At 37.5% G+C, this 21,501-nt stretch overlaps 1 protein-coding gene across 1 annotated transcript in view; it reads left to right on the top strand.

The window, feature by feature from the left end:
- The window catches only part of BCO1 (beta-carotene oxygenase 1), a 433,849-nt gene that overhangs the window by 230,769 nt on the left and 181,579 nt on the right, over positions 1 to 21,501 (top strand). Inside the window, exon 5 of the mRNA XM_044081793.1 lies at positions 1,244 to 1,391. Within this exon, the coding sequence (XP_043937728.1) occupies positions 1,244 to 1,391 (148 nt within the window). The remainder of the gene's footprint in view (positions 1 to 1,243; positions 1,392 to 21,501) is intronic.

Here is a 21,501-nt window from a genome sequence, read left to right as displayed (position 1 = left end):
TTACAAAATAACACTGATCCCATCTCTGCTCTGATTTATGATGTACTTGATTTTCCAGCCCAAATTTTCAATGAAGGGTCATCTTCTTCGACTATCAAAATCCAGTTGGTAGCAATATCCAATTTTCACATTGGTTACCAAGATTCCTCAGTTGCTTCACATAAACTCTGCAAGGCATTTCTGAGAGGAAGTCTGTTTTTAAAGCCCCCTTATAAAAACCGTAGTCCCCCTTGGGACCTAAATTTAGTGCTACAGGCCGTTATACACTCCCGTTTTGAACCAACAGCCAAGTGTGACCTCAGATTCCTCTCTTGGAGGACTATTTTCTTGGTAGCCATAACTTCTGCAAGAAGAATTTCAGAAATTCAAGCCTTATCTTGCAAACCGCCATGTTTGATTTTTCACAAAGATAGAGTTATCCCCCCATACTAATCCATCTTTTTTACCATCTGTGCTATCAGAGACAAATATCAATCAGTCCATCAGTTTCCCAGTATTTTTTCCAAAATTTGAGAACAAAGGTGAATACCTGTAACATTTATTACATTTTCACAGACAATTACATTTTTTACCTCTATAGAACCAAAGGTTTCAGGAAATCTGACCCACTATGCATTCCCCTCTCAGATGTTAAATTGCGAGTAGTCTTAGGAGGATGCTTGCCTTGTACTGAGCTCGAGATATAGTCTCTCTGGAAGATCTGAAGTACTTAGAAAGGGAGCATTATGGGTAAGGGAGAAGCTCAAGAGTTTTTGGTTACAATGAGCTATAGTAACGTTCAAGTCAGATCTGAGGGATTGGATCCAAACTCATAGGTTGAGGAAGAATGAAAAAAGACAATACAGACAGAACATTATGCTAACTACATATCTTCTTTTTAAATATCCCTAAACACTGTTACTGTTTGGTTTCATGCTAAGAAATCACTTGTATGTTTTCTTTTCTATGGTATTGAAGTGTAAGCACGGGGATCCATGCCCTATAAAGACATTCTGTAAATATGCAGTAAATATTCTGACACCTACATTGCAAATTTCTAAAGTCGTAAGTGTTGTTGCATGAATTACCATTCTTGTACATATCTGAATGTTGTTAAGAGTGTAACCCAGCATTTTGTATTTATTCATAATCTCAGAATATGTATTATACAAAACGGTCAACAAATGAGCTCTGTCATGACTTTTGCAGGCAAGATATTTGCACTTGATTCACAATACTAGTATGTCTGTTTTATTTTCTTTAGCTCGATTATTCAAAATATGTAGCAGTAAATTTGGCTACATCACATCCACATTATGACAGCGCAGGCAATATATACAATATGGGAACCTCCATTGCCGAAAAGGGGAAAACAAAATACATGATTATAAAGATTCCTTCCACTATTCCAGGTAAGAGATTATGCACTCTGTTTTTATTCATGCCTCTGTAATGCTGACAAATGTAATTTAAGTGTATTTCAATAATACACTGCATCTGTGGAAAAATATGTGCAGTGAAAAGCTAATTTTTAGATTTTTTTTAGATAGGAACTACCCTCTATGCAGTAAGAAAGTAAAACATGACTTTAATTGTGTAAAAATTATTTTTAATTTGTAATGAAAAAAAAATGGATTTAATTTTTGACTGTTATGTTTGATATTACTTATAGTGATAATACTTGCACATTTCAGTTTTTGCCAAGTTGGTGTATCAGTCCATTTCATTTAGTGTCTTTGTAAAAGTTTTGCCCAACCAACAAATAAATAAATAAATAAAAGCTGGCTGTACTTAAAAGCTGAGACAGTGTTATATTTTTAAATGTTACAGTTAATGTATAATAAACCAAATGAGGATAGCTAAACATGAACTTGCCTTAATAGTCTCAGAATTACACCAACACTGTACTGTTGACTGACTAATGTAAGTCACTATAAAGACACTTGCTAGCTCTTTACAAACTGTATATCCAACAGTCTGCCAAGGCCCAGTAGTCCGACCATTATGTGAATAGTTGGCTCCCCACGGGAAAGTCTTCATTCTGACTGAAATGATGTACGTTTTCACATACATGTTTTATTCCCCTTTATTAAATGTGGCATAATAGTGGCTGAACTGAAGTTGAAAAGCATCACAAAAGTTCAAAAATTCTGAAGACTCGTAGTTTTGCTGATATTAAAAAGTTCTGTTGTTTATACTTATCATTCATGTTGTCTTCGTGTGACAGCTGGTGAACTTTGCACCGTGTTTGCACAGTGTTATTTGTTGAGCAAGTATGTCTCCCATCACTAAAGAAATTAATAGCTATGTAGCTCACAAGTGGTTCTCTGATGTAGCAGAATTAAGAAACCGTAGTCTGATCCATTCATATAAATAATTATTCTTTGTACTTATTACTTACTGATACTTTTCATGAATTTGTTCTCTGAGTAGAGTACTTATCCTTTATGTAAATATATTTTGTGTTCCTTTCTTGTCAAGTACTTTTCTCTCTCTCTCTCTGATTTCTGATATTTCTTCCTGTGGGTTTCCTTCACTCTCAAATGTGTCTTTCTTTTTTGTGTTTATATGTTAACTGTCTCTTGTTTTTTTTCCCTGTATAATCATCTTTCCCTTCTCGTTTACTTGTGCAGTTTCTTTTCCACTCTTTATTTAGTGGACCTTCTCATCGTGCAACTACCAAGTTCATATCCTCTGTTGACCCATTTGTTCTTTCCATTTCCTTGCAGGTACCAGTTATAGTCTTGAGCCAGTGGTGTCAAGTAGTAGACCCCTGACTGCAGCCCTTATGACCCAGACTAGACTAGCAGCCTCATGTAGTAAAAAGAATGAGGCAGGGGAGGATGGGAGTCAATAGCCGATGACAGCTCACACATCCTACAGGGAAGGGGACAATGTGCTCACTATACTGCTGACCATAGCAGAGGGTGGAGGGATTGCAGGCAGCAACCATAAGGTGGGTGAGCATGTGCCACATGTTTGCCCATAGGGCAGTCCAAGGTGGGCAAAGTTCTGCTGTGAGTCTTGCTAGAGCAGTGATATATGCAAAGTTCACCAGCTGTCATTGGTAAGGACTAAGGCTAGCGGAAAAGGAAACTAACCCACCTGGTTGTCAGATTACCCATTTCCTTTCACCTGTATTTTTTTCTGTAGAACAAATTAGGCTTTCAGCTCTACCTGGGTAGGAGAATGAATGGGCCTTAGAGATCTTACTTTGCTATGGAAGAATGGGCCTACAGGGTGAAGGCAGTGATGACAGTGGGTTGATTAGCTCACACACACACAAAAATAAATAAATAAATCCCAGATGTTCTTCGTGTTTCACTGTTGCAGTCATCACATTTGGGTTATCCTGCCAGGGCCAGCCCTCAGTCAGCCCGAATACCAGAGGCTTAGTATTTCTGCGTTGGTTGCTGTCACTCGAGGACTGACATCAGGTCGTCAGTGGTATAAAATCATGCAGCCGATGCCATTACATCAGTCTTTCTTGCTGAGGAGCCCAAAGCAGAAGCAGTTTGCATGAGTGCCGGTCGGCCGCTACTTGAGTTTACGTTTCCGAATTGAAGTTGAAATCTTCTAACGCTAAGTACACCATTGGGGATCCTTTTTTCTTGCTCTAACTGATCTTCCAAAAAAACATAAGGATAAAGACAGAGACAAGACCGCACAGGTCCATAACTGCCTTCAACACTTCCGTTAAGCTAGTCATCAGTTCTCCGGTCCTCAGTGAGGTGCTTTCGCAGCTCCTGATGCCCACTTCTGTAAATTCGCAGGCCGCTAGCGAGACCCTTTTGGAGTCCGGTATGCTGTGAGACTCTTTTATTCGACTAAGGATCCTGCGGATTTCTCTACCTTGGATGCTTTCAGAGCCACTGTGCAGGCACCGGCTTCTGAGGAAGTACTTTGCACTACCGATACTCGACACAGACCAACGACTTATTTCGCATCTTCAGTTCTTTTGAAAACAACCGAGTTTCTAAGGCCCAGAGTACAAACCACACCCAAAAAAATGATGACCCAACCTCAGGCACCTGCTTCCTTTCCTCAGTCTCAAATGCTTAAAATGGAGGAACACCTTATAATGCTTATTACAGGAAGCCAGGCTACCCCTTCCAAAAGAAAAGAGACTTGTCCCCAGTAGTTTTAACTGAACAGGAGTCCGATGACTCTGATGCATCTGAATATGAAGATGTGCAACCCCTCTCTGCTTATGAGGATTCTGATGCAGAGGAATCCATCCCTTCAGCCTCTCCACCCGAGGACTTTTCCTTTGGGGAAACCCTACATACTTTAAGGGAGCATTTCCAATGAGAATGTCAGGACTATCCTCAGTCAAAAAAGAGTCTCAGGGAATTCTGAGATCTACCACAACACAGACCTCTGGCCATTCCTCCTGTCCTGGATGTCATGGATGATGTTTTTATGGAATCCAGTCTGACCCTTGACACCCTCCCTCTTGCTCCCAGGAAACCTGACGGGTATTATAGAGTCCCTGACTCTCACAATTTTTTTTCAAAAATCCTACTGCTGACCCCGAGGTCATCTCTGAAGGATTTAAAGGAATCAAAGCAATTTCAGCTAAGAATCCCACCCCCTCCAGACAGGGATTCCCGAGCATTAGACAGATGGGGTAAAAAAGTATACACCTCTGCTACCGTTGCTATTAGAGCATTAAATTGTCAGTTCCACATGCTGAAATATCAGCAACACACTATGGAACTCCTCAAACAAAAAATATCTTCTTTTCCTGCTTGTGCAGAAAATAAAGAGTTGCAAGAGTAAATGCATTCTGCAAGTCAAGTAACTAAGCACACCTTACAATGTGGTTTTGACCTAGAAGCATCTTGCAGGGCAGCAGTCACTGGTTCCGTCCTTAGAAGGCATGCATGGCTTAAGAAACGGACCTTGCTAGACCATGTCAAATCCAAATTATTGGATGCATCCTTGAACAAAGACAACTTATTTGGCACCAAGGCAAAAGAAGTCTTAAAAATGATGGAAGAAAAAGCTAAGTCTATGCAGACAGTTAAAATACTTCTTACAGGTCCAGCCACCGAGGTTCAGTAGGCATTGTCCCTTCAAGCACTGGTCCTTTCCTGCCTCCTCCAGGCCAGCTCAGCCCAGACCCAGGGGAAGCAGACCCCCCAGACAACAGCACCAGGGAATGCAGAGATCTAAGCAGTGGAGTTCCTCCTCTTCAAAAACAGGGAGTGCTAAGCCACCCCCTTATGGTAAGAACTCACAATGACTTTACACATCCACCCCCCTCCCTCTGTCCACCTGCTCGTGCCCCTAGGAGGAACACTCTCCTTCCAAGCAAGTGACTGGGCCACCATTACCAACGACCACTGGGTCCTCAACAGTGTCCCAGGGATACAAATTTTATTTCCACACTCTGCCAACCCCAAAAGAGTTCCCAGATCTTCCTCCAAACTAGTGGGCAGAGGCCAAAAAGCAAGTCCTTTCCCTGCTCTCCATGAGGGCAATAGAACATGTTCCTGCAGAACAGATAGACCAAGGTTTCTACTCCTGACTCTTCCTGGTTCCCAGAAAAGAAGGCACATGGCACCCCATCCTCAATCTAACCATTCTAAACACCTTTCTGGTCATACCAAAATTCAAACTGCTCACCCTCCAGCAGCTTCTACGTATGGCTTTCCAAGGATGTTTGGTTAGCCACCCTAGACCTAAAAGAGGCCCACCTACACATCCCAGTCAGGGAATCATGCAGGAAATACCTACGTTTCAGGGCAGGATCTATGCACTTTCAGTTCTCTGTGCTTCCCTTTGGCTTATCTACTGCGCCCAGAGTTTTCACAAAATGTCTGGCTCCTGACATTGCTTTTTGGAGACAAAGAATATTCAAATTTTCCCATACTTGGATGACTGCCTGATTCAGGCAGACAGTCAGGAAAAGCTGCTACAGCACCTGACCTTTGTAAAGGACCTACTGACCTCACTGGAGTATACTATCAACGAAAAAAATCAAAACTAGTCCTCAGACAAAAAATTGTATTCCTGGGAGCAAGCCTGGACACAGCATCCCAGATGGCATTCCTTACTCCAGAAAAACAAGCCTATCTGACAGGCTGCTTCTCTCAACTATCCACCAGAAGCCAGTTATCCGCAAGGAAAATCCTGCAAGCTCTGGAATTCATGGCCTCCTGCATCCTACTCATTCCATATGCCAGACTGCATATGAGGAAACTACAATGGTACCTAAAAAGCCTTTGGTGTCAGCACTGTCAAGACCTGGAAACTCTTTACACCAATGATACCTTGTCTAAGGAAAGATTTTCTTTGGTGGGTAGCAGCATGCTACCACAACAAGGGACTTCCCTTCTCACAACCCCACGCCACCCAGACCCTCACCACAGATGCATCAGACTATGCCTGGGGTGCTCACCTGCATGGCAGGTGCATTCAGGGCAATTGGAGCTCAAATCAAATACATTGGCACATCTAACAAAAAGAGATGTTAGCTGTTCATCATGCCCTGACAGCTTTCAGACCCCCTACTCTCCCTGGGGCCTCTACTGATCAAAACAGACAACACCTCAGTGATGTGGTATATCAACAAGCAGGGAGGGACTCACTCTTATCCTCTCTGCAGGCTTGCCATGACCCTTTTGGCACACGGCCTCAGCCATGCAACTACACCTGTTAGCACAATTCCTGCCAGGCACTCTAAACTCTCTGACAGACAACTTAAGCAGAAACCTGCTAGACCCACATGAGTGGCAGCTAGACCACAGAACCTTCACCCTTGTAACCCAGAAATGGGGCACCTCGAAGGTCGACCTGTTTTCCTCCCACTCCAATCATCAGCTCAGCAAATTCTGCACCAGGGAACCTCACAGCAAGGCCTGGAAAGTGGATGCTCTATCCTTCCAGTGGGTAAACCTCTCAGTCTGTGCATTTTTCCCTCTACCACTCCTTTCAAGGGTACTGCTCAAAATAAGGGAGGAAAAGTCAAGGGCAGTCCTGATTGCCCCAGACTGGCCACGTCAGCACTGGTACCCACTGCTGTGCAGCCTGTCACCTCTACCACCATGGCACCTACCTCAGATCCCAACACCCCTTAACCAGAGGAATGGAGAGTTCATGCATCCCCAATTGCGGACCCTCAACCTGGCAGCTTGCCTTATTCCCTGACCTCTCCTCAAGCTGCCAGCCTAAGCAAACAAGTTCTAGATGTTCTACGTGAGGCCAGATGCCCCAGAACTAGAAAATCCTATGCTGACACTTGGAAATGGTTTTGCACCTGGATCCAGGGTAAGGGAGCTGGAATGGCACAGCCCTCCCTACCTCTCATCCTGGATTATCTGTCAGACCTACTACACAGGGGTCTATCCTTCTCTTCTAATAAATTCATGCCTCAGCCATCTCTGCTCATTTCAGCACAGAGCCACCTGCCTTCTCACACCCTCTCATCAAACAGTTCCTAAGAGGGGCTAACAACCTGAGGCCACCCAGAAGAGCTTCTACCCCAGCTTAGGACCTTAACTTTGTGTTGGAAAAGCTCATCCTGCCCCCCTTTGAACCTGCAGAGTTAACATTTCTCTCTTGGAAGACAGCCTTGCTTCTGGCCATCACTTCAGCTAGAAGCGTTTCGGAGCTACAAGCACTTGGAGCCCTTCATCATTTTCCATGCTGACAGGGTCTCCCTCAGGACTAATCCATCCTTCATGCCTAAAGTGGTGTCCAGTGTGGCTCTCACCCAGTCCATTCATTTGCCCACCTTTTTCCCCTAACCCACAAAACAAGGGGGAAATAATTCTGCACTCTCTAGATGTGCACAGACATCTCAGATTATACCTGGACAGGACTACATCTTTTAGAAAAACTGATGAATTGCTAGTCAGCTTCACTGCAGGAGCAGAGGGCAAGGGAATATCCAAACAAACAATCTCCAAATGGATAGCACACTGCATCCATTTCTGCTACAAACAGCATGAGAAACCACCCCCAAAGGGGGTCAGGACACATTCCACCAGTGCAACCTCCACCTCTGCAGCTTTTCTCAGAGGGGTCCCGACCAGGGACATCCTGGAGGCTGCAACATGGACATCTGTTCATACCTTCACCAAGCATTACCACTTGCCTATCTTCTCCAAATCCAGGGAAGATTTTGCCACTGCAGTCTTGCAGGGCATCCTAGCCAGCCCCCAGTCTTCTTGACTGCCTCCACCCTTTTCTTCAGCTTTGGGAATCAACCCAAATGTGATGATTGCAACAGTGAAACACGAAGAACATAATACAGTTGTCTACACTTACCATAAATGTAGATGTTCAAGTGTATTCACTGTTGCAGTCCTGGTTTCCCTCCCTCCACCCCCCTTTGTCTCTGTCTCTCTGTCTGTCTCTCTGTCTGTCTGTCTCTCTCTCTCTCTCTCTCTCTCTCTCCTTACAAGGAAAATTTGGTATTTACTTTCTACTGGTGGTGTTCTTCCATCATAACCTAGCTCCGTATTGGGGGCTCCTGACAGGGCAAGAAAAACTGATGTAATGGCATCAGCTGCCTGATTTTATACCACTGACAACCTGATGTCAGTCCTGGAGCGACAGCAACTGATGCAGAAATACTAAGCTCTGGTGTTCGAGCCGACTGAGGGCTACTCCTGGCAGGATAACCCAGATGTGATGACTGCAACAGTGTATGCACTCTAACATCTACATTTATGGTAAGTGTACAAAACTGTACTTTATAAATTATTTCCCAGAATGCACAAATGCATGGAATAGGCATAAACCATTTTTTACAAAGAGGTTGGAAAATAAAACTATTGCAAGTAGACCACTTAAGCCACTTAGACTGATCATTCACTTAGCTACTGCATAATGAGTCCAAGTATTTTTTTCATACTGCTTCATGTTAGATCACATGATAATGAAAAATATCCTGTGAAACAACTCAGTAAACTGCCACTTTGTGTCCTCCTGGGGGAGAGCAAGCCCACCCTTCCATTCATGTACTAACAGTGAACTGGGACTCAGTGAAGTGTGTTTTATGGTATATTTTTCATTGCTTTCTGATCCACCAAAACAGAATTTGATGATGCAGATGCAACCTTAGATAACGTTTATATTCCATCTGCCACAAAAAGATATATATATATATATATATATATATATTTTTTTTTTTTTCTGTCATTCCATTTCTTTGCTAGTAACTGATGGTTACTAGCACATGTACTAGCAAAGTAACTGTGATAGTTTGAAAATTAGTTTTACCAACTAAAAACATTGTGACAAAATGCTGTGAAATACTTATGCATCTATAGAGAGTCTCCTTCAAATCATAAAGGATCAGTTTGGTAAAGTCTGTTTGTTAAAGTTTGATAGACAAAATGGAAAACTCACTAAAAGTTGTATAACTTAAAAATGAGATTTTATCATGTTAGAGTTAGTTGTATTGAAGGGGGTTGGGGACAAGAACCTTTGGCAAGCTACATATTTAGTTGTGTCACGATGTATGAGCTTCTCTTAAAAAGTGACTTCAGAGTCTGAAAGTTCTGAGCAAAATCAGATCATACACTGGAGACATATTTTTGTGGGGTTTATCAAACATGCAGAATTTATAGCAGACCTGCAAGAGTTGACAGGGAAAATCCTGGGAGATCCAGGGCAGCATACCTCTCAACTGTCCAGATTATTGCAGAATGTCTAGATTTTTGCGTCATGTTTTTTGTCTATTCCTCATAAAATTTGTGGTTTTCTGACAAATCACTGGGATGATCTGAGGATTGAAGTCACTAAATAATTACATAAATTTGAGTTTCAGACTTCATATCATTCAAAAAATGCACTATAACAGAAATCCTATTATTCTAGGAAATTTTAAATTTATAAAAACAATATTTAAAATTGTCCCTATTTTTTGGGTCGTTGTCCCCTCATTTTGTCAGGCTTTGTCCAGATTTTTTTTTGCTAAGAGGTTGTGAGGTATGCAGGGCAGATAAGAGAGCAACTGTTTATTAAACTGTTGGAAGATTAGATTTGCCAGTAGGCAAAGAAAATAATTAATAGCTCGACTGTGAGTAGTATCCAAGAAAGCAGAAGCTAAGAAATGAAAATCTCAGAAAGAACCAGACTCAATGCAAACTGTAACGACATAAGAAAAATAACTGCTAAAAGACAAAAGCAGTAGATATCAGTCAAGGAGATGGATCCTGTGTTAGCAAGTCATGGAAGGGCACCTTAGGCAGATCGGGTCAGTTATTTGAAATAAGGGCAGTGAATGCTTGTCTTCAATTTTAATAATATTCATGTATAATAGCAATAACCCTTTGCTCTTTGCTGCACTGACTATATAAAAGAGAATTTGACATTAAAACAACTGGGCAGCTACTAAGGCAAGAAGTTTTCACCTTGATGTAAATGGCATGTATCTAAAATATACCAGTGTTTGAAATTGTATATAAAAGCAGATTTATTGTGAAAAAAAAATTTGAAAGTTCATATAAAATGCTTTCATTAAAAGCCAAGCACAATACTGACATCAGAGAGTTGCAAAAAATAAAATAATAAAGATTAATGTAGTGCTTTTATCTCTTATAACATTCTGAGACATCTTCAGAAATCAAAACAAGTGAAACATCTAACTTAAATATACCTGGAAGTTGTAACTGAATCTAATGAACTCAAAAAGAGATTAAGAAATAATAGTTGTACTAAAACTATGGAAGATTATATTCATCATACAAATAAACAGAAGAAAGTAGGACTTAGAGATTAACAATGAAAACAGATAGGAACTGAAATTACAATACAAATGATTTACTGGAAAAGAACAAGAAAGTAAGAGTAAGTGAGACTAGTACTTGTTATATTCTAAAGTCATCAGCTATCATTGAACAATTGGAGTGAGACTAGTACTTGTTATATTCTAAAGTCATCAGCTATCATTGAACAATTGGATGTTGAGAATACTGGTCAGAACAACAAAGTTAAGTCAGGTGAGATACAAAATGATTTCTGTAGTAATAGTACAGGAAATGTTTGTGAAACTGAGTGTGAGCAGGAGTTACAAACTGTAATCCCGGTAGACTCCATCAATAAACCTTCTATAAATTAGTTAGGCAAGTTGGATAAAAATAAAATAACTGTTAATGCCTTACCAGGTCTTTGATTAGTTGATATTTACGACCTGTTCCAAAGGATAATAAGATAAAACTCGAGTATAATAAGATTTTCTTACATGTGCGAACAAATGACTTATACACTACTCCCCTCAAATTATATGAAAAATATTCTTCTTTTGGTGATAGAAATTGCAGAAACAAATTTAGTCAAGATTGTTTTAAGTGGAATCATATCTAGCTCTAAATGAAATGATAATATTTTTATGAAAGCCCATTTCTAGAACACATGGCTGTGACAATTGTCTTTAACATACAGTAGTAGTTTAATTACAAACTGGGAGAAATGTATTATAGATTATTGCATTTTTGCCATGGATAATTTGCATCTTATCCCTTATGGAACAGACGTATTAATAAACAAAATAAATAACAGGCTCATTTTTAGGAAAATTAGATAACAGGATATATTTGAGGAGAACTTGATAAGCTGTGAAGTTGCTACTATTATAACCCTCAAAGTTTGGGAAGCAAAAACAAGGATTAAAAAGAGTACTTCATCAAAGAAATTATAACACTAGAGATCTGTGCTTTCCAGGTTTTTCCAAATGTAAATATCTTCTTGAACAAGGTAGGGGTGATAGTATTATGCTATTGGTACATAATAGGATTAAAGTGCCTTTAAAAATAATTGACAATATTTTGGAATGTGTGATTGTAGATGTATACTGAACACATATAAAATCACCCTTTAGCATTATTGTAGGTTATAGGAGTCCTAATTCTAATGCTTATGTTCACTAGAACTATATAGGCAGACTTGATGACTTATTGAATGACATAAGTTGACTGTCGAGAATGTATATTTGGGTATTTTACTAATAATTCCCTGTCATGGCTTAGATCAACTTGTCTAGGAAAACAATAGCAGTAACCATATATTGGATATTGTTGCTGCAAAGTCTACTAATATAATTCATAATCTTTGTTATCCTGTCTTATTTGCCCACTAGTATTCTACCTTATTCTATATATCTTGCATTTCTAAAATCTCCCAACAAATATCTGTTTAATCATCAGCTCTCTATTAGAGATTACAGTATGTGTGCATATTTATTAACTTACTGATACTGCTCATTTATTAATCTTACATATTTGATAATGTATTCCTTGTGCATATGAATGTTATTCATAAGATGTTTGTTCTCCAAATTAATTCTAGTATTGCAAGCAATCTTGACTGTATATAAAATAATTCCTCTTCAAGTATACACCACGAACTACGTTAACTAGTAAAACATGCAGAAGGCTCCTCAGAGGTCACTTGAATAGATTTTATTGTTCACCATACACCCAAAACAATCCAACTTGGAAAACGTACATAAAATACATAACGTCCATAACATAAAAGTACTTAGCGCTTTCACCCTAAATCACTTCTGGGCATCTTCAGAGTACTAACAAATTATACAGCCAACAACAGTTATATAGGTATGTTCTTAATTACACAACGCCTACCATTGGTTAATTGATATACTAATACTGTTTTAAAAATATATATGTATTAAATATTTATTATTATTAAAATTGTAACACATTTGTTTAAATCATAAGCAATGCAATTAAAAACTGAATGTATTCTTAATTAATATCAAAATTATCATAAATGTAATAATATAATAATATATTAAAAATAAAAAATAGTAAAAAAATACCCTCATAAAATTGTAAAATTATAATTATTATTATAAATACTATAAACACTAATATGTGAAAATAATAAGGAAAAAAGTGTGAATAATAAATATGTAAATACTTAAATGCATTAAAATACTTTATAAATACACTCTTAATGTTTCTACATTAAAAACAAACTAGGTTGTGGAATGCTGGAAAAAGTTATTGATGAACTAATCAGATACAATATGATCTTTGTTTTAAAATACTGGAAATGGAAATATGTCCATTTATGCCAGGTGAACAACTTGCGTTGAGTCTTAACTGCCATAGACATTCTTTGGCTTCTAACAGGTTATCATAGTCTCCTCCTTTCTCCCAATAATTGGGAATTCTATCAATAACAAAAAATATAAATCGCTTGAAATTCTCACATTTAGTACTGTGTACAAATAAAGCATTCACTATCTTTTTGTTTTTGATATCCCTGTTATGTTCCAAAATGTGTTCCCTCAATTTCCTAGTAGTTTTCCCAACATAATATGCTGGGCAGGCAACATATGTAGCCAAATACACCACCATTTTGGTGTTACAATTGCAGTGTCCTGGACATTTAATGGATCTCCCATATCCTTGCACCATAGTATAAGGTCCATCATTTACAAATTTGCAAACTTTACAAAAAACAAATCTACTCATTTTTGACATAGTATATGCCCGGCCTTTGTTGTTGTTTTCCAAACTTTCTTTGAGATTGGTGCCCCTACTGTATGTAACCTTTGGGAAATAACCAAGTATTTCATTATATTCTGTCTTATTAGCAAAAACACTTAACCAAGTATCATTTAATATTTGAACTATAGCGTCAAGAGTATTCATTGAATGGTAAAATAAAAACATCTCTTTTGTTAGTATTAATACTAGTAATGTCCGTGGACATGGTGTTTAGTCCATATTTCAAAATTGGTTTGTATAGAGTATTTCTTTTCATCATAACTTCCTTCGTTATTTGGTTTATTAAATTTAATGGATAGCCCCTATCTAGAAACATGTTACTTATTAACTCAATTTCATAAATGAAATTAGTATCTTCACTAATAATACATGATAGCCTAACCATCTGACCTTTTACAAGGTTCTTTTTTTGAAAATGTGGGTGACAGCTATCATAATGAAGGAAGGAATTTGAATATGTATGTTTACGAAAAATATTAGATTCAACTTTTTTGTTGTTAAAGGGAATGGGAAACCAAAAGTATTTTTTCCTCCAGGTTCTGGACAAAAATATTATTTTATGTCAGATACCTGGACGATATTTTAATTTTTTGGAAAGGCAACAAGGGGGAATTAAGTGAGTTTATAAGCTACTTGGGTACTACATCGACCTTTCTGAATTTCACAACCAAAATACATGAAGATAAGTGTGAATATTTGGATATATGTATGTATTTTAACAACAACAAAGTTGAATCTAATATTTTTCGTAAACATACATATTCGAATTCCTTCCTTCATTATGATAGCTGTCACCCACATTTTCAAAAAAAGAACCTTGTAAAAGGTCAGATGGTTAGGCTATCACATATTATTAGTGAAGATACTAATTTCATTTATGAAATTGAGTTAATAAGTAACATGTTTCTAGATAGGGGCTATCCATTAAATTTAATAAACCAAATAAGGAAGGAAGTTATGAGGAAAAGAAATACTCTATACAAACCAATTTTGAAATATGGACTAAACACCATGTCTACGGACATTACTAGTATTAATACTAACAAAAGAGACTCTTTTATTTTACCATTCAATGAATACTCTGACACTATAGTTCAAATATTAAATGATACTTGGTTGTGTTTTTGCTAATAAGACAGAATATAATGAAATACTTGGTTATTTCCCAAAGGTTACATACAGTAGGGGCACCAGTCTCAAAGAAAGTTTGGAAAACAACGACAAAGGCCAGGCATATACTATGTCAAAAATGAGTAGATGTGGTTTTTGTAAAGTTTGCAAATTTGTAAACGATGGACCTTATACTATGGTGCAAGGATATGGGAGATCCATTAAATGTCCAGGACACTGCAATTGTAACACCAAAATGGTGGTGTATTTGGCTACATGTGTTTCCTGCCCAGCATATTATGTTGGGAAAACTACTAGGAAATTGAGGGAACGCATTTTGGAACATAACAGGGATATCAAAAACAAAAAGATAGTGAATGCTTTATTTGTACACAGTACTAAATGAGAGAATTTCAAGCGATTTATATTTTTTGTTACTGATAGAATTCCCAATTGTTGGGAGAAAGGAGGAGACTATGATAACCTGTTAGAAGCCAAAGAATGTCTATGGCAGTTAAGACTTAACACAAGTTGTTCACTTGGCATAAATGGACATATTTCCATTTCCAGTATTTTAAAACAAAGATCATATTGTATCTGATTAGTTCATCAATAACTTTTTCCAGCATTTCACAACCTAGTTTGTTTTTAATGTAGAAACATTAAGAGTGCATTTATAAAGTATTTTAATGCATTTAACTATTTATATATTTATTATTCACACTTTTTTCCTTATTATTTGCACATATTAGTGTTTATAGTATTTATAATAATAATTATAATTTTACAATTTTATGAGGGTATTTTTTACTATTTTTTATTTTTAATATATTATATTATTATATTTATGATAATTTTGATAATATTAATTAATAATACATTCAGTTTTTAATTGCATTGCTTATGATTTAAACAAATGTGTTACAATTCTAATAATAATAAATATATAATACATATATTTTTTTAAAAGAGTATTAGTATATCAATTAACCAGTAGTAGGCATTGTGTAATTAAGAACATACCTATATAACTGTTGTTGGCTGTATAATTTGTTAGTACTCTGAAGATGCCCAGAAGTGATTTAGGGTGAAAGCGCTAAGTACTTTTATGTTATGGACGTTATGTATTTTATGTACGTTTTCCAAGTTGGATTGTTTTGGGTGTATGGTGAACAATAAAATCTATTCAAGTGACCTCTGAGGAGCCTTCTGCACAAAATAATTCCTGCTTGTTTAATTTGAATGTGTGTTTTAGCCATTGTGAACTGCTGTTCTGATCTAAGCTTCACATCCTGACATTAGAATTTGATTACAGCATGCAAAAATTACAAGTCGTAGCACACAGTAGCTGCTAATTTCCTCTGTAATTTTCTCATTCTTAATTATTTAAGCTGTAACAAACATCTAACTACTTATTTTCATTAATATGTACAGTTAGAGTTAACAACACTACAGCATAAGCTATTAACATTCAGAAAGATTTAAGCAAATTATGTCAGCAATGGCTGAATATAAAACATTACTATAGTTTTGTTTTACCAACTCTTCACCTCTAAGAAAAGAAAAAAAATGTTATTTTTAGTAGATTTCCTCACAATATATACTTGGGGGGAAAAAAGAAAAAAAGTTCTTTTCTGTTTTCATAGACATCAGTGATTAACTTTGACCTAGATTTTCTTTAGAACAGCTGAAGGCAGGAAGCAAGGCTAGCATGAATCCAGCAATCTGACACAACTGGAACATCCTTTTGTCCTCAAGCTTTTTTAAGTGTTACTTGCTTCATAAATGACCTGTGAAAGGAATGTGTTAGACAGGAACAAAGAAAAAAAATCACCAGCACTTTAACGCTCGTAATGAGCATACTACCTAGATCTGACATTGTTAATCTAGCAATGCACATACTAAGCAAAGTTAAACAAATAAAATAAAATTCTTAACTTTTGTAGTCTTTTACCAATTCTCTAACTTACATTTTAATGGCATTCTCTTACAGGAAGTATTTGTTTAACATTTACAAATACTTTCATAAATGTAGTTAAATGAAATATATTAAGTCTTTTACTGTAAATATAATAAAACCATAAAACTAATTATTTATATTCTTTTTAATCAAAAATGTGTTAGCTTAAAATATAAATACATACTTACATACGTTTTAAATCTTAAAGTCCAGTACAAACCTTTTGTAAATTTATTGTGTCTAAAAATAAAAGTCCTGCAATCAGAGATTAAAAGTCACTTGTTTTTAAGCTTTTTTAATTTTAGAAGCAGTTTTCCTGGAATGCAGCTCTCTATCTCTCAAGGGGTATACTGCTCCACTCATTTTATCCAGTATTATTAAGGATTTTGTGGTTGCTAACAAAAGTAGATGCTTTTTACAGTTTGTCAAATATTTTAGTACCTTCAGAAAGATATAATTTGATCTTTGCAAGAAAAACAAAAGTAGCTTTAATATTATTATTTTTAAGTTCCTTGATCAGTGGTAAGCAGGATTTTCTTTACTTGTTACTTTACTGAAATAATTGTTTTCAGATCTGACTATATGTTCATCTGTTTTAATAAGTGGGCTGAACAATCCAGTTGATTTATATATATATATATATATATATCTATATATATATATATATGTGTGTGTGTGTGCAGAGATACCGGAGATCGAAATTACACTATTTTGAAATCCAGTAGTAGATGCCCACTAACGCGAAAGTGCACTTCAGTGAACATGCACTTTCACGAACACCACTTGAGCGAATGGTTACGGACCTTAGGGTTAGGGGTTGGGTTAAGGATAGTGGATAGCTAGTAGGGCTATCCACTATCCTTAACCCAAGCCCTAACCCTAAGGTCCATGACTACCGCACCACAGTGGAGGAAATTGTATGTCCTCCATGGTGCAGTAGTCATGGACCTATGTCCTCCACTGTGGTGCAGTAGTCACGGACCTTAGGGTTAGGGCTTGGGTTAAGGATAGTGGATACCTAGTATCGCTATCCACTATCCTTAACCCAAGCCCTAACCCTAAAGTCCGTAACTACCGCAACACAGTGGAGGACATTGCCTGTTCATTCTAGTGGTGTTTGCGAAAGTGCACTTTCGTTGAAGTGCACTTTCGCGTTAGTCGGCATCTACTACTGGATTTCAAAATAGTGTAATTTCAATTTCCGGTAGTAGACCCATAAATATATATATATATATATATATATATATATATATATATATATATATAAAATCTTTCATAAAGCTATACATAATCTTAACTATAATTGAACATGGTGGTGAGTTTTCCTTCTTTGAAGGTGCTTTCAGTGATCTATGTACCCTTTCAATTTCAAAAGATAAAGTTTCAGGTAGATTTGTAGCCAGGTTGTTAAGAAGCTAATTATATTGTCTCCCTCGTACTTTTCAGATATACCATAAATTCTGATGTTTTTTTTTCATCAGTCAATTTTCTAAATCATCAGCTTTATATATGAGCCATTTATTTATTTATTTATTTTTAAATTCAGTCAGAGACTCCATTTCAGTTATTTCCCCTTCATAATCATTTAAAGCTTCTTTCATACTGCTGATTTGTGCACTTTGTTGTTTCATAAGAATTTCTAAGTGTTCCATCTTCTTTCTGGTCTCTTCTGTGAAACTTTCTGTTTTGGTATCCAGTTTGTCCTTTTTAAGTAATACATCCTGCATAGTAGATATTAGTGACTGAATTTCTTTAACACAAGAACCCTGACTACCATTTTATGAGTGGCTAATGTTGAACTATTTTCTGTCTTAAACAGGCAGTTGAAATTCGGACAGGAAAATTACAGCTTTATAAGAACTTGAAGCTATAAATCTTTTCTCTGACTATTTGAGAATAAAATTAGCTAACAAACCTCTCCAAATTGTATTTTTTTGATTATATTTTGTGCCAAAGAAAAGTTTCAGTCACAGAGCTTTTACCAGTTTCTGCTCTGTTAGCCATCTTGGCCATGCCCCTCAGTCTTTGTTATCCTAATCATACTACAACTGAGTTTGAGATAAACAATCACTTATTAGAACACAGACGTAAGAAATACAATTTTAGTAAAATTGATTATTGTGCTCTAAAAATACTATAAACAATGAAATTTGGTCAGAAGTTGTGAATGATCAGCTATTCCTTACTAGGAAACCAGTTGAGGATTAGTGTGGAACAATCTGTCTGCATTAAATTAGTTTGAACTGCAAATAAAATGCCATGTTGATAGAATCACTGACTTTGTATAATAGGAAGAAAGACAATTTCAAATATATAAAAAACAACCATAATAAAGAAAAAAGCTTTAAGTTAGTAAGGATTTTATAAATCACCTTACCAACAATATGTTCCAATATGCGTAGTATGGCCGACCTTAGGCATAGGCGAACTAGGCGACCGCCTAGGACGCCATATAGACCAGCCTCTTAAAGGTCGCAGTTTTTATTTATGTACATATTTTTTTATGTATGTATTTATTTTAATTAACAACGTTTGCACTCTTCTCGGCACCCTGCTTAAGTGTAACTGGAAGGCGGAACCATGGGGGAGGGGGGTGAGTGCCCTCACACTTACAGCTGCAGGTTGGCCAGGACGCTTTAAAAAAAAACTTTAATTGACGTTATGAGAGTCTGCTGTAAGGAGGAACATGAACATGCGTCACGACATGTTTGGAAGTTTGGTGTAGAAAGTCTCTGTTCCCCCACCTCCTCTCTGCTTAGTAAGTGGCTTTTGGTGTTATTGGAAGGAGTTATGGTGGAGTTGTTGCAGGGTCAGTCTATGGGGCCGGTAGGAATTAAAGCAAACGATTTGCCAACGTTTGGCGCAGGGCCTGGCAGGTAATATAAACCACAGAAAGGCTGACCTATTGAGCTGTGAGCTAGTCAAACTGCGCCTTCTTTTGCGGGCTATATGGGGCAGGCGGGCAGCCCGAGGGAGGTGCTGGGAATTTAGCCACTGCTGGGATAGGTCTCTCCTCCCCCATTCTACTGCATAACCAATCCAGCCATGTGCCTTGCTTGCTAGGGTGTAGCACCTGTCCCACTTTGAGAGGGACAGTCCCTCTTTGGTCAGTTGTGTCCTGCAAAAAAATTGTAAAAATGGAAAATGTCTTGAGATTTTAGGACAAAAAGTTATTGCCTATATTTTATGTAATAGTTGCATAAAACAGTTATTCTGTATCAGAAACACCTAACTGTTATAAGAAACAGAATAAGCAACTAAAAATACTACAAGAATAAGCTTTTATTTAGCCAAAGAAGTGAAGTTCTGTCTTGTGTACTGGCCGTGGGTATCTTTCGGCCTGCAAAATCTGCCGTTTGTACCAAAAATGTCTCACTTTGGGCATTTGAAAAGGTGGCAACCCTAGTGTAGCAGCGTATGGATGTAGATCTGGTGTCTGGCATTCAGACATGGGTGTTTTTGTAGTGTATTAAACAATTTTGTCTTTCATATGTGTGGAGTGCAAAGTTTGTCAGACTTCTCACTTTGGGTGATTGCTTGTGTAGTACTGGTTGTCTGATACTGGGTAGTTTGCTAGTAAGAAATGGTCACCTGGACAAATTGGTTGCTTCATTTTGCCAGAACCAGAAAAAATGGTCACTTTTGCCCTGTCTGCATGTTGAGTCTTGTAGCGCATAGTTTATTAGGTGGTAAAAAAGTACAGTGATGGGTATCAGCTAGAGGATTCGGATGCAAATTTTGCAGAGTTCAGTGTAAAGTTTAGTTTCAGTATTGATTGCGAGATGTTGAGTACTCTAGTATAACTTTAGTACTTTGTTTAGAACATCAGTACCATGCTACTGTTTAGAACGACATACTATGACAGGAATTAAAGTAGTAACATAGACAGAAACTTCTTAAATATAGTGACGTTTAACTAGTGATGCATTTTTAAGGTTAATGATATAAACTTCCATTTTCAGTTGTTTTTTTTTTTTTTTTTTTTTTTTTTACACCCAAGAAGTGGAATTTATTGGGAAGCTGAAGTTGTAAGCAAATGTAGACTGAATTAGCTGAATTATATACTGAAAATGTATTGCTGGTCTGTAAAGACATGAGGCAGTGTTTTATGGAAGGATTCTTCTCCTCATTACTGAAAGTAATGTACAGAAGATTTAGCTACAGACAGGGACAAGTTAACTTTTAGTTTATGCACCATGCAGGTACTTTATAAGTTTTCACTGAAAGTTACAGAAGAGGATAACATTTCTGCTGATGTTCATCGTGTTTCACTGCTGCAGTCATTACACTTGGGTTATCCTGCTGTCAGGCGGTCCCGCAGTCAGCCAGAGTTCCAAAGTCTTGGTCCAGCGTCAGTTGCTGTCGCTTCTTCCCTGACGTCAGTGCGCTAGGGTTATATAAGATGCAGCCAACACCATTTTCTTCAGTCTTTCTGCCGCGCGGTGCCTGAAGCAAAAGCAGTTCGCAAGTGCCGGTCGGCCGACTCCTAAGATTTTCAAAGTCAAATTTCAGAACCGAAGTCTTCAATAAAGCTAAGTACCCCATTGGGGAAACTTTTTCTTGCCTCAGACCGATGTCAGTAAACGTTAATAATTGCATTTCTTGTGGGAAGCAAATACTTCGTAAGGATTTTCATTCTTACTGTATTCCATGCCTAGGCCCAGACCATGACGTCACTAGTTGTCGGTTTTGTGCTAGATTTAACAAGCGCACTATTAAACGTCGGTTTGATTTTGCTCGCCATTATTTTGGCCGAAGGTTCAGTTATACCATGCCGTCGGAACAACCGATGACAGGAATACACAAAAAACACAAAGATAAGGGCAGGCATCCGAGGTCCAAAACCGACGATGAAGCCTCTTCTAGGCCAGTCGCCAGATCGCCGGTTCTCAGTGAGGCGCTTTCGCAGCCCCTGACACCCGCTACCTCAGAGCCACAGGCCACCTCCGACTCCCACGT

Source organism: Protopterus annectens, chromosome 8.part1 (genome assembly GCF_019279795.1).
Source record: "Protopterus annectens isolate FY-2018-M chromosome 8.part1, PAN1.0, whole genome shotgun sequence".
Lineage (NCBI taxonomy): Eukaryota > Metazoa > Chordata > Ceratodontiformes > Protopteridae > Protopterus > Protopterus annectens.
The sequence above is the reverse complement of the archived record's forward strand: the minus strand, read 5'-3'. Positions and strand labels throughout refer to the sequence as shown.